The sequence below is a fragment of the Nicotiana sylvestris genome, chromosome 3 (genome assembly GCF_000393655.2).
Source record: "Nicotiana sylvestris chromosome 3, ASM39365v2, whole genome shotgun sequence".
In the NCBI taxonomy this organism is placed as follows: Eukaryota; Viridiplantae; Streptophyta; class Magnoliopsida; order Solanales; family Solanaceae; genus Nicotiana; species Nicotiana sylvestris.
Window position 1 is genome coordinate 169,521,877 of NC_091059.1, and position 12,860 is coordinate 169,534,736.

Sequence of the window (12,860 nt, forward strand, 5' to 3'; positions counted from 1 at the left end):
TAGTTTTACCTTGATGTGCTATTTACTCAACAAATTAACCACTTTTACTCGCTTCAACTATAATATAAAGCATATATCTAGGTAACTCCTATATATTCATTTTGAACTTTCTTAGTTTCTATGAGTCGTCTGCTTTTTTACTTTTATCTTGAGGCAGGGGTCTATCGGAAACAACCTCTCTACCTTCACAAGGTAGGGGTAAGCCTCCCCCCCCCCGACCCTACTTTGTGAGATTACACTGGGTTTGTTGTTGTTTAGTTTCTATGATGAGTCAAATCAGAAAAGGGTTATTATGATGTAGATATTACGTGCAAATATTTGCAGGCAGACTAGAATGTTGTAGTATGTATTTGTTTAGTAGTTGTCAATAATATTTATTTGTCAAATTTATCAATCTTCTAAATATTCCTCCTTTTATCACTTCACTTTAGCTCTAAATTTATTGCCTGTTCTGAATTATGGCCTTATTTGTTTTGCTTGTATAACCTTATTTTATTTCCTGTCTCTCTTGAGTGAAAATTCCTGACAAGAGTTTTGTGAATACCGGTGTTTTCTTCCGTTCCTTAAATCCTATTTTAACATAAGAAGAATTTGGGCTTGAGTGCCTGACACCATTGAAACTGCAAAGGAAAAATTGCACGTAATGCTTGTTGCCTGCCTGTACAGTCTGGATTCTGCTTAATTTAAACTAGTTTCTGAACCTGAGGATTATGAGTGTTAGGTTTCCTTTTATTTTGGGGCCTACACTTCTTTGCTGCAGTGGAGGATCATCTATTCTTTAATATTATATCTGCTTTGCTGCATGTGAAGAATCATCTATTCTTTAATATACATATGCGTTATATATATTCATGCAATGTATCAGAGAGAAATAATATTAGTGGGAAATATGTGCAGGTTCGGGGTGCCATATCAGCACTGAAGTACACTGAGCAGTTCCCTCAGCTACCCGCTGATTTTGAGATTCCTGGACAACGGGATATGGATATGTTTGATCTTCTAGAATACGTCTTTGGCTTTCAGGTTGGTGCTTAATAACATTTCGATATGCCTTATTTCTAATTTTTCCATGTAAATTCTGGAGAGATACATTGGAATTTATTGGATCTTTTCTTCTCCAAAAGAATTTGTGAGCTTCGGTTTACCAAATTTAGTATTTGCTATATGATTAGTGAACTTATCTTGTTAGCTGTTAAATTTTTTTTCGTAATGCCAGAGGTATCATTACCGCAAGGCATAGAGGGGGAGGTCATTTCTAATATATCCTGCCTTCCAGGATACATTGTAGGGCGTGTATCGGCATTACTTTTGTTCTCTAACAAAATCAAATACTGTCATATTATTCCTTGTAAATCTGCAAAATTTCCTTAATCAGGAAAGTGGTCAAGCTTTAAGCTGTTTGTATCAGTGGAACGATACACCTGAGCTTTGACCGTCAAGAGAACTTCCTTAGCTATAAAAAATGTTCTTATGGGAAGAGTCAGTGATTTCTATTTCCATAGTGGCCAGGAATTCATGGTTTTATTGAGTTAGGATGTTGCTCCTGTGGGCACACTGTTCTTGCCAAAGCAATCTCACTGGAACTGCGTGGGATTGTATTCTGTATACCTCTATATGAAGGTTGCAGATGGAAATGAACAACAATAGGATAGGAAAGTCATTAGTCCTATGTAAATTTGACCTTTAGCTCTAGCATTTCCTCATGTCCTATAATTCGTTCTAACCTGCTACTATGTTGAATTGTGTCACAATTCTTGCTTATCTAGGTTGCTCTTATGTGCAGAAAGACAATATAAGTAACCAGCGCGAAAATGTCATCCTCATTGTTGCAAATGCCCAGTCACGACTTGGGATACCTGTTGAGCCTGATCCAGTGAGTTATTAATTGATTATTACAGTATTTAGTTATCTGTTTGGTTTACTGGTGTCATTGCATAAATGACACTGCCCTCCCCAGACCCCACTTGTAGGACGACACTGGCTATGTGTTGTTGTTGTTATTGCATCAATGAGTGCTTGGATTTTCAATAATTATTTTTGATAAATATAAGTCATTAATTAATTGAAGGGGTAAAAGCCAGTGTAGAGTTTATTTACAAAATTGCCCGTAGGACTATTGTCTAGTGGTTAGAGCACAACAGGTGATGTGTTGATTAGGCGCATGTCACAAGTTCGAACCCTGCTGCAAACAAAAGAATTTATGTACAAAATAAGAGTTACATGGAAAGGTTTTGGAGATGTGCTGGCTACTCGGGTGGTGAATTTGGTAATAGTATGAAAGTGATAATATTTAAAGTGCTGTCTCTCCAGGTCATGTAAAACCTTTGTGGTTCAAGTAGTTTTATATCAAGACTAGATATCCCATAGTTGACTGAGTTATAGCAAGAGGGCGAAGTGAGTCTTTTTTACAATATCACTTCTAAAAAACTTTTCCTCTTTTATCATATCCTATTATTGCTTGTTTGGCCAAGCTTCCAATATATGCTTATTTTAAAAAGTGTTATTTGTCAGAAGTGCTTCTTTACTTGAGAAGCAATTTTATTTAGCTAATCAATCTGAAATACACTTTTGCCAATATTAGAGGAGCAATTTGTGCTTGACCAAGGTTCTAAAGTTGCTTCTGGGGAAAAGCTACTTTTTTCAGTTTTCGAAAAACTTCTACTACTCAAAAGCTCTTTTATCTTTTAAAAGCTTGGCCAAACACCTTAACTCTCTAAAATAAGCACTTTTGGCTTCCCAGAAGCTTTACCGAATATTGATAATTTCTTGTGTTGTGTGCGTGTATATTATTTTCAAGGCAGAATACATAGTTTACCCCCTGATTTGAGACCAAATCCCTATGACACACCCCTCGAACACAGGCAACCTTTTAGAGAACCAACCTTTCCAGAGTGTCTACACACCACTCTCGTGCTTGACCACTTCTTGGAGATTGTAGGAAGAGATGTGGAGGAATTTAGGTTAGAAGGTTATTTCGTGGCCGGTCAGTGGTGGGTTTAATCGAGAGAAAGGGGATGGATGATTTCTTGGTGGCTTCAGATTACGTCCATGGCAGCGTGAATCAAGAGAAGGGACAGTTGGTGATGGGTTTAAAAGTGAATCTAGTTTTTGCTGCTATGGTTTCATGATGGTTGGCTGGTGGTTGCAGGTGGTTTCATTGGTTCCGGTGGTGCTTTTGAGGTATAGGTGTGCAGCTGTGTGTTAATGGATATGAGTGCTTAGGTGGGGAAGATGAGGGAGAGTGTATTAATGGAGGATATGAGTGCTTAGGTGGGGAAGATGAGGGAGAGTTAATGGGACCAAATAAAAAAAAGAAAAATTATAAATTTTGACATCTGACAGTTAAATAAGGAATTGACCATAATGTACAAGGTTAATGCACCATTCTTTTGGTTAAGCACGCGCTCACCAGGTAAGCAAACAGGTGTCTTAGATCCACTTTGGAAAGGTTGGATGTGTAAAAAGTTGCCCGTGTTCGACGGGTGTGTCACAGGGATTTAGTGTCAAGGTCCGGGGGTAAACTATGTACTCTGCCTATTATCAACCCTCTAACTACAACTTTAAAGCTGCCTTAGGCTCTTTTTGTTTTGTGTTTGAATAAGCATTTGGGACATTATTCTAATGATGACTTTGACGTCACATGTAGCATTATCATATAAACTTTTAGTGGATGCATTTGGACATATTTCCATTTCAAATGTAGCTAGCAGAAATGTTATGTCACAGACTTGAGATGAGTATCCATCGTCATTAACTCACTACTAGTTTCTCTTTTTTGTTGTATATGCATCAACCTTCAGGATTACATTGATATCTCGTCTTACTTAAATATTTGAATAATTGTTGTGAGCTTTTTGGTTGAAAAAGTTCTGGAGAGGATCTGATAAAGGATTACTTGCGAGTCAAAGTTCATTCTGATGGTGGAGTGTACTATCTGTTATGCAAGCCATTTTTTGCCTTGAAGACTAAGTGGAATCTTAAGCTGATACTTTCAAATGGTCAATGCAGCTGAAAGTGGCATACAGTTTATATACCAATCATAGATGTGTTGCTTCATTTACAGGAAAAAGGTTAATGTTTCAAATTACGTGCTTTTTCTCTGGCAGAAAATAGATGAGAAGGTCATCACTGAGGTTTTTCTGAAGGTTTTGGATAATTACATCAAGTGGTGTAGATACTTGCGCATTCGGCTTGTGTGGAATAAGTTAGTTCTGCAACTTTTGTTGTATATAGTGGCTAATGTAATTCTCAACTGATTCTCATTTCAATCGTTTCAACAGATTAGAAGCCATTAACAGGGACAGGAAGCTTTTTCTTGTTTCACTCTACTTCTGCATATGGGGTGAAGCTGCAAATGTCCGTTTTCTTCCCGAATGCATCTGCTATATATTCCATCATGTAAGTCAGTCTGTGTTTTCTATTTCTTTTGCTATTTGATTAGCGGTTGAACTGGAGCTATTTGCTGTTTGATCTGCGGTTTTGCAGGATGTAGTTTCTCTTTTGGGAATTTGTGGCTCTTCTAGTGATGATTTGCTAAATAGATTATTGACATATTTAGTCCCAAGATTAATGCGTTAAATCAAAGATAATAGATATATTTTCCAAAATTCAAGTATTACATTGTGCACAAGCTGACTCAAATATCATAATGCTCATTTGAATGCAACTCTCTGATATCCTATTACTATGTGTAATAGCTCAAAACTGTGGTTCCAAAACCTTGTAATTTTTCTTTTATGAAGCAAGTAGAAGCAAAAGTTACCTAGTAGAAGCAAAGAGCAAAGAACAACCTGCTAGCTTCACTACAGATATGCTCCAAAACCTTGTAAATCTTGTCTTAGTTGATTAACTATTTAAGTGAGCTGAACCTACTATTTGTTTAGTTTTAGTTTAAGTGAGCTGAACCTATGATTTCTAACCCAGACTGTTTTAATGAACCTGAAGCATGCCAGGCGTATGGGTCATTTCAAAATATAAGTACTGTTAATGCTGCCATTCATTGTAAGACACAGGATATGGGTTGACAGCTGGAGTGACTATAGTATCTAGCCAGTTTGGAACTTAAATGTTATGTAGTAATCGTGGTCAAGGTCCTAAAGTTTTGTCCAGCGTTCCTTGGTTTAGCTAGGATCTAAATTTCTTTTGGTATTCGTGACAGTAAAAAAGATGATGCTGTGTGTCTTTTATTTTCCCACTTCTATTCTATACCACCCCAAGACACTTACTGGATGCACTTCTTCTAGCATGTAGAAAGTGCCTAAATCACCACCTACTATATTCAGTTATCCTTAAGGCTGTTAACTGTTGGTTTCTCTTCCTTTCTCTGTTCGTTTTTTGTATTCTTGATGATTAATTCAGGCTAATGTTTGTCCTCCCCAAACTTCTAAACCCTTTTTGTTGGTTCTCTCTTTTTTCCTTGGAAAAAGGGATATGGTCTCAATTTCTCCAAGTAACTTAACCAGCTTGTGTTTATTTGCAAGTCAACTGATATCATTCTTTCTTCGAGATTATTCCTTTAAAACTGCTTGGCCCTGTTTCTACTTTCCATAAGTGAGACTGCTTCTCTTAGTTGGTTAAGGGCCTACCTCTCGTTGTGCCGGGCTTGGTGAGCTAGACTGACTGTGAAATCTTTAGTCTGTCCAGTTTTTGTGTCCTGATGGACAGTTTTGGTGAACTCGAGTGAAAATATGATGTTGGGTGTTCCTTTTTTTTTTTTTGGGATCCTGTACCTCTGGTTTCTATTAGCACAGTCTTTGTGCTAAGGACTACTTTTAATTGTTAATAAAATACCTATTACCTTGTTAAAAAAATATGATGTTGAGTGCATGGTCATATTAGATTTGCAGTACCTACTGAGCTGAAATCACATTTAAGCAGAACATAATGGTGCTTAATTGTCTAAAGATAGTTTATGCAGGCTATGGAGTATTACCGTCCTTTTTTGCGTTTTGTCATTGTGGGGATCAGTTTGATATTATTTCTAGAAAAATGTTAGATGAGATCATTATAAGGATGTTGTAGTGGTTTTTTCGTGAAGCAGTGTCCAGCACTAGTTATTGCTCTGTCTGCATATTGTGTGGCCTCCAAATTGGGGCCACAGGAAAAATTTGTATGTTTGTCCTGATAGGGTCACATGTTATTTTGAATTATGCAGATGGCTAGAGAACTAGATGCAATTTTGGACCATGGAGAAGCCAGTCCTGCCGCGAGTTGTGTGGGCGAGAACCAGTCTGTGTCCTTTCTGGAACAAATTATTCGTCCTATATACGATACGATAGTAGCTGTGAGCCCATTTATCACGTTTTATTCCGTTATTCCATAAACTTTAATCCACTTCTGAACTTACAACTACTGCTTGAGTTGTGAATAATACTTGATGAAGTAAACATTCAAAAAAATAACACTTGATGTTGATGGAGTAAGAACTGTGATTCTTCGCCATAAAGATGAAATGCATCTTGGTTTGCTTGCAAAATCAAATTTGGAGCGCTATAAACTGAATTAACTCAGTGAAGTTTGAATAGCTTGGTTATACTAGGAATAGTAGTAATCTGTGCTTAACTACATATTAAAAAAATGTAACCTGTGCTTAACTGATTTCCCAGCCCGTGGTAGGAAAATGCTTGTGCGTTCCATTGTGAGGACTTGCCATATTTTGCTTCCATATTCCTTATAAAAAAGTTAAAAATTATGCTTCCATATTGTTAAGGATCTTCAATGCAAATGAATGATGTTGGCTTCTTGTAAATTTCTGACTTCTTTATGGTACCCTTCAATGTCTGCTCCTATGGTTCAACCGTCTATTCTTATCCAATATCAACCATATTAAGGATTATCTGGTGCTCTTTGTGACTCTATTGTAACTTCAATGGTTTATCTTTTAGCATAGTCAAGCTTTATGGTTTGTGGATAGTGGCAAGTTTAGCTGCATTCCCCAGTATTGGCTAAAAATCTTTTTCAGAGGATAGTGAATCCTTATTAGGCAGTGCATGATGTTTAGAAGCAGTGCTTTTTGTGTATGTGCAGCTTATTGCATCTTCTCAAAATATTTAATGTCATTGGAGGTCTTTCACAAATTAGTAGAGGAATGTGTTAGTTTGTTGTGCACTGGTGTCTACTCTTCATAAAATGTTTAGAATGTTTTTACCCTTATCTAAAAAATCGTTTACAATGTTACCTTGAGATCTTGTTATATTTCGTTAAATTTTGTGCGTGTTCTGGTAGTTGTTTACTTTAACCTATTTATTAATGTTTTTTTCTTTCTGGTGTGGTTTTTTTCCTCCAAAACTGCAGGAAGCTGCGAGAAACAATAATGGGAAAGCTGCACACTCAAAGTGGCGGAATTATGATGACTTTAATGAATATTTCTGGTACATTCCTTTTCTATTTGCAAAATGAATTTAGCCCCACGGAATTGGATATCATTCTCGGTCACTGATGCTTTTGCAGGTCACCTGCTTGCTTTGAGTTGGGTTGGCCTCTTAAGAAGGATTCCTCATTCTTGCGGAAGCCAGCTAAGAAAGGCAAAAGGGTTGGTTTTATTAGCTACTAAAATTTGTGTTGAATTATGAGTTGGTTAGTTAGATGCTGCATATACAAAATCTGCAGTAGAAATATTTTTTTCACTTGTCCTGATGAAGCTTGCCATAGTATTCTGGTTTCCGGTGTGTCTCTATGGGTATTTTTTAGTCTTTCCTTTTGTGCCTTGAATTGGTTTCTATTTGTACAACGTGATGAAAATGGCTAGAATGTGAAGAGTAACAACATGTCATCAGATAATAAATGCATGATAGACTGTCTCACATGTTAGAATGTTGCTTTAGGCGGAGTTGATTTTTGATGACAAACTGAAATATGCTATTTGATTCTCTAGATTCTTTTTTTAAAAGAATGGATTCTCTAGATTCGTTATGTATTTAATAATTTCGATTTGGTTTTCTAATCTGCTCATGGTGAGGAAAGTTGTTTCTTAAGGCCTTCCTATACTATTTCATGATTGCAGATTGTGTTAAGACCGTTTTTGGCTTGTGATTGAAGTTGGTGAAAGGATGAGTCCTGAAAGGGTCTTCTAGAGTCGCGAATATTTGGGTTTCAGGAATCTGGTTTTGAGTTTTCGGTTAAACTCTGGTTTTGTTTGTCACATTTTCCAATAGAAGAAAATGGTATTTTTATTTGAGGTGTATTAACTGTGATGGTTCTCATACCGTTCCTTTTCTTTTACTGCGCCGTTTCATCATTTTGACCTTCATCATGTTTTTTTTACTGTCCCCCCCGGTATTTATCCCTATTTCCTCAATATTAACCGACTGTGGTGTTGTTTTTTTTTTGTTTTGTTTTAATCTTGTTCTTTTTGTACTTACTCTGAACTGGCAGACTGGAAAAAGCACATTTGTTGAGCATCGGACATTCCTTCACTTGTACCGGAGTTTTCATCGTTTGTGGATCTTTTTGGTTGTCATGTTTCAGGTTATATTCATTCTTTTCATGCTGCTCACCCACTAAGGTTTTTTTTTATAGTTTTTTTTAGCTTATCCACTAAGTTTGATTTATAGCATAAAAGGGTTTGTATCATCTTCTTCCTCTACTGTTCAGGCATTGACAATCATAGCCTTCAGCCATAATAAAATCAATCTGGACACTTTCAAGAAACTGCTTAGTGTTGCCCCGACATTTGCTGCTATGAATTTCATAGAGAGTGAGTTGGCATCTGTGCTATTGCTCTGATTTATTTATTAGTCTTTTCTTTTCTTCTGCTTCCATCCTTGTTTACTGTGTCATCTTGCTTCTTCTCTAGGTTGCTTAGATGTGCTCCTTATGTTTGGGGCCTACAGTACCGCAAGAGGCATGGCTATATCAAGGATTGTTATCAGGTTTTTCTGGACTGGCGTGAGCTCGGCATTTGCGATATATGTCTATCTGTAAGTCTTTTTTCCTAGGAGTTATTTGCTCTTGTTTTATATTCTCATTAAAGATTGGTATCTGATGTAATCCTAATACAGGAAACTTTTAGAAGAAAGGAATACAAACAAAGACCCCTTTTATTTTCGCCTTTATATCCTGGTTTTGGGTGTTTATGCTGGCATACGAATTGTTTTTGCGCTCCTGACAAAGTTACCTGCCTGTCACACACTATCAGAAATGTCTGATCAATCTTTCTTCCAATTTTTTAAGTGGATCTATCAGGTATTCTTCTATACATTGTAAGACTCCTTTGCCACTAAGCTTTGCTCATATTTTTAACATATTGATTATGTTTCCAGGAGAGATACTTTGTTGGTCGTGGTCTTGTTGAGAAAACAACTGACTATCTACGGTTTGTTCTTAGTTCTTTTAACGTTTTAGCTTTTGAATTGTGTAAGAGTAGTCTTGATTCTCGTTTATCACGAGTGGAATTATTTGTTAATGGATGATTTGATCCATGGTTTTCATTTACTTCAGTCTCCCATGGTGCACAACAAGAAAATATAAGTATTAAAACACACTGAAGAAAAGGATTTTGTGGTGTTGACTATGGTTGTTGTTGTTGTTATTTATCTCCATCTTTCATGTAATCCCTGTCTGGGGTTCCACAAGTAAGGTTCCACAAATTACTTGATAACAATCTTGATTTAGTACTTTCCACGACTAACAATTTTTGTTTTTCTTGGTTCTTTTTTCTATTACATTATATTTCCTCTACTTTTTTGTGTATCGTGGTTAAGTTGTCTTCTCCTATAAAGTGCAGCTCCACTGTAGTCAATTTATGCCAGTATACCTTATGGTTTTGTTACTGTTTTCTTTTCCAGGCAATATCTTCGTTCTAGTACTGTTGTTTGTAATTGAGAAAAGTTATTTTCGAGAAATAATGAGAGAAGTTATATGCTTTTTATTATTGAATATCTTGATTTTTAGCCATGGGTAGTTGCTTGTAATATGGATTTTTGTCTCAAATTATTTGCGTTTTTTCTCATTTACTCACGGAGTGCTAATTTTGGGTTTCTGTCAAATGTGCGCAGATTTTAATATCTTCATGTGTGTTAAATGTTGCAGATATTTGCTCTATTGGTTGGTGATATTTGCTTGCAAGTTCACCTTTGCCTACTTTCTTCAGGCAAGCATGGTGCTTAGATTTTGAATTATCATTCTTTTTTATCAATAATACCTTTTACAAGTTTTTACAGTACAATTTAGTTTCACTATGTTGAGACGATGTGTTGGCTATGATAACAATTGCAGATCAAACCGCTAGTTGGACCTACTCAGATCATACTCGATCTTCCTTCCCTGCAGTACTCCTGGCATGATTTTATATCAAAGAGTAAGTCAACATTTCTTATTGGTTTCCACGTGGTCCAAAATTTAACTCCATTTAGGATTGTTATTTACCACCACAGTCGGCTTCACTTCTGGTGATTTTACAACAACAACAACAACAACAACGACCCAGTATAATCTCACAAGTGGGGTCTGCGGAGGATAATATGTACACAGACCTTACCCCTACCCCGAAGGGTAGAGAGGCTGTTTCCAGGAGACCCTCGGCTCAAAAAAGCAACAGGAGCCGATATATTAGTACCATAAAAATGCATAATAAAATAACAACAATATAAGAGATATGAAATACAGAATACGAAATACGAAATAGATGGCTGGTATAGTAAAACTAGCAGGTAAAGCCCTGCATCAATAGACGACCAATGACATTCTTAGTCTAACTCCTAACTGGCTAGTCTCACTCTATTGTGCTGTAGAAATATTCACAACTTTCCCCTAACCTACAACCTTAATGCTCGACCTCCATAATTCCCTGTCAAGGGCCATGTCCTCAGTAATCCTAAGTCGCGCCATGTCCTGTCTGATCACCTCTCCCCAATACTTCTTAGGTCGCCCTCTACCTCTCCGCGTGCCCACTACAGCCAGTCGCTCACACCTCCTCACCGGTGCATCAGTGCTCCTCCTCTGAATGTGCCCGAACCATCTGAGTCTTACTTCCCGCATCTTGTCCTCCATGGGGCCACGCCCACCTTCTCTCGAATATCTTCATTCCTAATCTTATCCATCCTTGTATGCCCGCACATATACCTCAACATCCTCATCTCTGCTACTTTCATCTTCTGGATGTGTGAGTTCTTTACCGGCCAACATTCAGTTCCATATAACATGGCAGGCCTAACCACTGCTCTATAAAACTTACCTTTTAGTAACGGTGGCACTTTCTTGTCACACAAGACTCCCGACGCTAACCTCCACTTCATCCACCCCACCCCTATACGGTGTGTGACATCCTCGTCAATCTCCCCGATCCCCTGAATAACCGATCCAAGGTACTTGAAACTACCCCTCTTGGGAATGACTTGAGAGTCAAGCCTCACTTCAACTCCCGCTTCCGTCGGCTCAACTCCAAATTTGCACTCGAGGTATTCCGTCTTCGTCCTGCTCAACTTGAAACCTTTAGACTCAAGAGCATGTCTCCAAATCTCTAGCCTCTCATTGACGCCGCCTCGTGTCTCGTCAATTAGAATAATGTCATCAGCGAATAGCATGCACCATGGCACCTCCCCTTGAATATGATGAGTCAGTGCATCCATCTCTAGCCTCTTCTGGTGATTTTACTTTAAAATAATATTCTGTCTTTGCAGTAAGTTAAAAACATCAGTTACCAATGATTCCACCAGTCTTCCAACTTAGTAAGGGAATGAATAATTGATGTGGAAGGGAACTTGAGATCTTCCTCTTTGCTAGGTGATTGTAGAATTTGATCTTTTTCCTCTTGCGTTTCCAATAGTTCATTCCTTTCAGTTGAAGGAAGACCTTTTAGTATTATATGGCTGTAATGTCTGCCAAAGACAACAACACAACAACAACAACATACCCAGTATTATCCCACACCGTGGGGCCTGGGGAGGGTAGTGTGTACACAGACCTTACCCCTACCTTGTGAGGATTTAATGTCTGCCAAAGAGTTTACTAAAAAATTTTTACCCTTCATTTATAAAATTTATTACCGTATCAAAAAATGTCTGCCAAAGAGTTTGTTGTGATAGTAAGATTTTGCTGTCTTGATCATGTATGTCTCACTTGCAAGTTTTTTTAGATTCGCTATATGTGATTTCTTCAGGATGTATGCATGAGCGTAGACCTTTATATATAGGATAGCTGACCAACAACTTCACCTCAATCGCTAGTCATAAATGAACTATTTGCATCCATAATATTTCAGTACTCCATAGTCCTATGTTGCTCGGATCCTTCAAATCCCTGGTGCACCCGTGTCCGTCCGACAAGATTTGGTTGTGGGTGTGGGATTTGCACTAGATTTGGTCCACCTAAATTGGGTGCTTTCACTACAACTATGTCCGAGAAGTATAGGTTGATTGGGTGTTTGGTTTGCTTTTGGGTTTGACACACACACACACACACACATATATATATATATTAGACACACACACACTTTGCTATTATACGAGATAACTTATGAATAAGATATTAAGTATTCACAAAGAAAGCATCCAAGGGTGTGTCCTAGTGGTCAATGAAGTTGGTTGAGAACCATGAGGTATCAGGTTCAAATCTCATGGTGGCAAAAAAAGTTAGGTGGTTTCTTTCCATATGACCAAGCCTTTGGTGGACAGAGTTACCCGATACTTGTGCTTGTTGGAGGTAGCAAGCACCCCGTGGAATTAGTCGAGGTGCATTCAAGCTGGCCCCTAACAGGAGCTATAGTATGACTTTACCAAAAAAAAGGATTTCAAAGTTTTTATCTACCAGTGATCTGCAATGCTGCCTGGAAAAGTGAGGTTATGTACTGCAGAATGATCCAAGGAATAACCAATTTTTTGAAATGACTTCCCTTCCCAGCTGAAACTAACCTTTAAAATTAT

The 12,860-nt window shown here is 37.6% G+C and overlaps 1 protein-coding gene across 1 annotated transcript in view; it reads left to right on the top strand.

Moving 5' to 3' along the window:
* Positions 1-12,860, top strand: part of LOC104238439 (callose synthase 10) — a 61,465-nt gene that overhangs the window by 20,560 nt on the left and 28,045 nt on the right. Inside the window, exons 6-19 of the mRNA XM_009792790.2 lie at positions 898-1,023; positions 1,784-1,873; positions 4,107-4,204; positions 4,281-4,398; positions 6,155-6,283; positions 7,294-7,370; positions 7,450-7,531; positions 8,374-8,466; positions 8,593-8,695; positions 8,795-8,918; positions 9,000-9,183; positions 9,261-9,313; positions 10,030-10,090; positions 10,216-10,297. Coding sequence (XP_009791092.1) covers positions 898-1,023; positions 1,784-1,873; positions 4,107-4,204; positions 4,281-4,398; positions 6,155-6,283; positions 7,294-7,370; positions 7,450-7,531; positions 8,374-8,466; positions 8,593-8,695; positions 8,795-8,918; positions 9,000-9,183; positions 9,261-9,313; positions 10,030-10,090; positions 10,216-10,297 — 1,420 coding nt within the window. The remainder of the gene's footprint in view (positions 1-897; positions 1,024-1,783; positions 1,874-4,106; positions 4,205-4,280; positions 4,399-6,154; positions 6,284-7,293; positions 7,371-7,449; positions 7,532-8,373; positions 8,467-8,592; positions 8,696-8,794; positions 8,919-8,999; positions 9,184-9,260; positions 9,314-10,029; positions 10,091-10,215; positions 10,298-12,860) is intronic.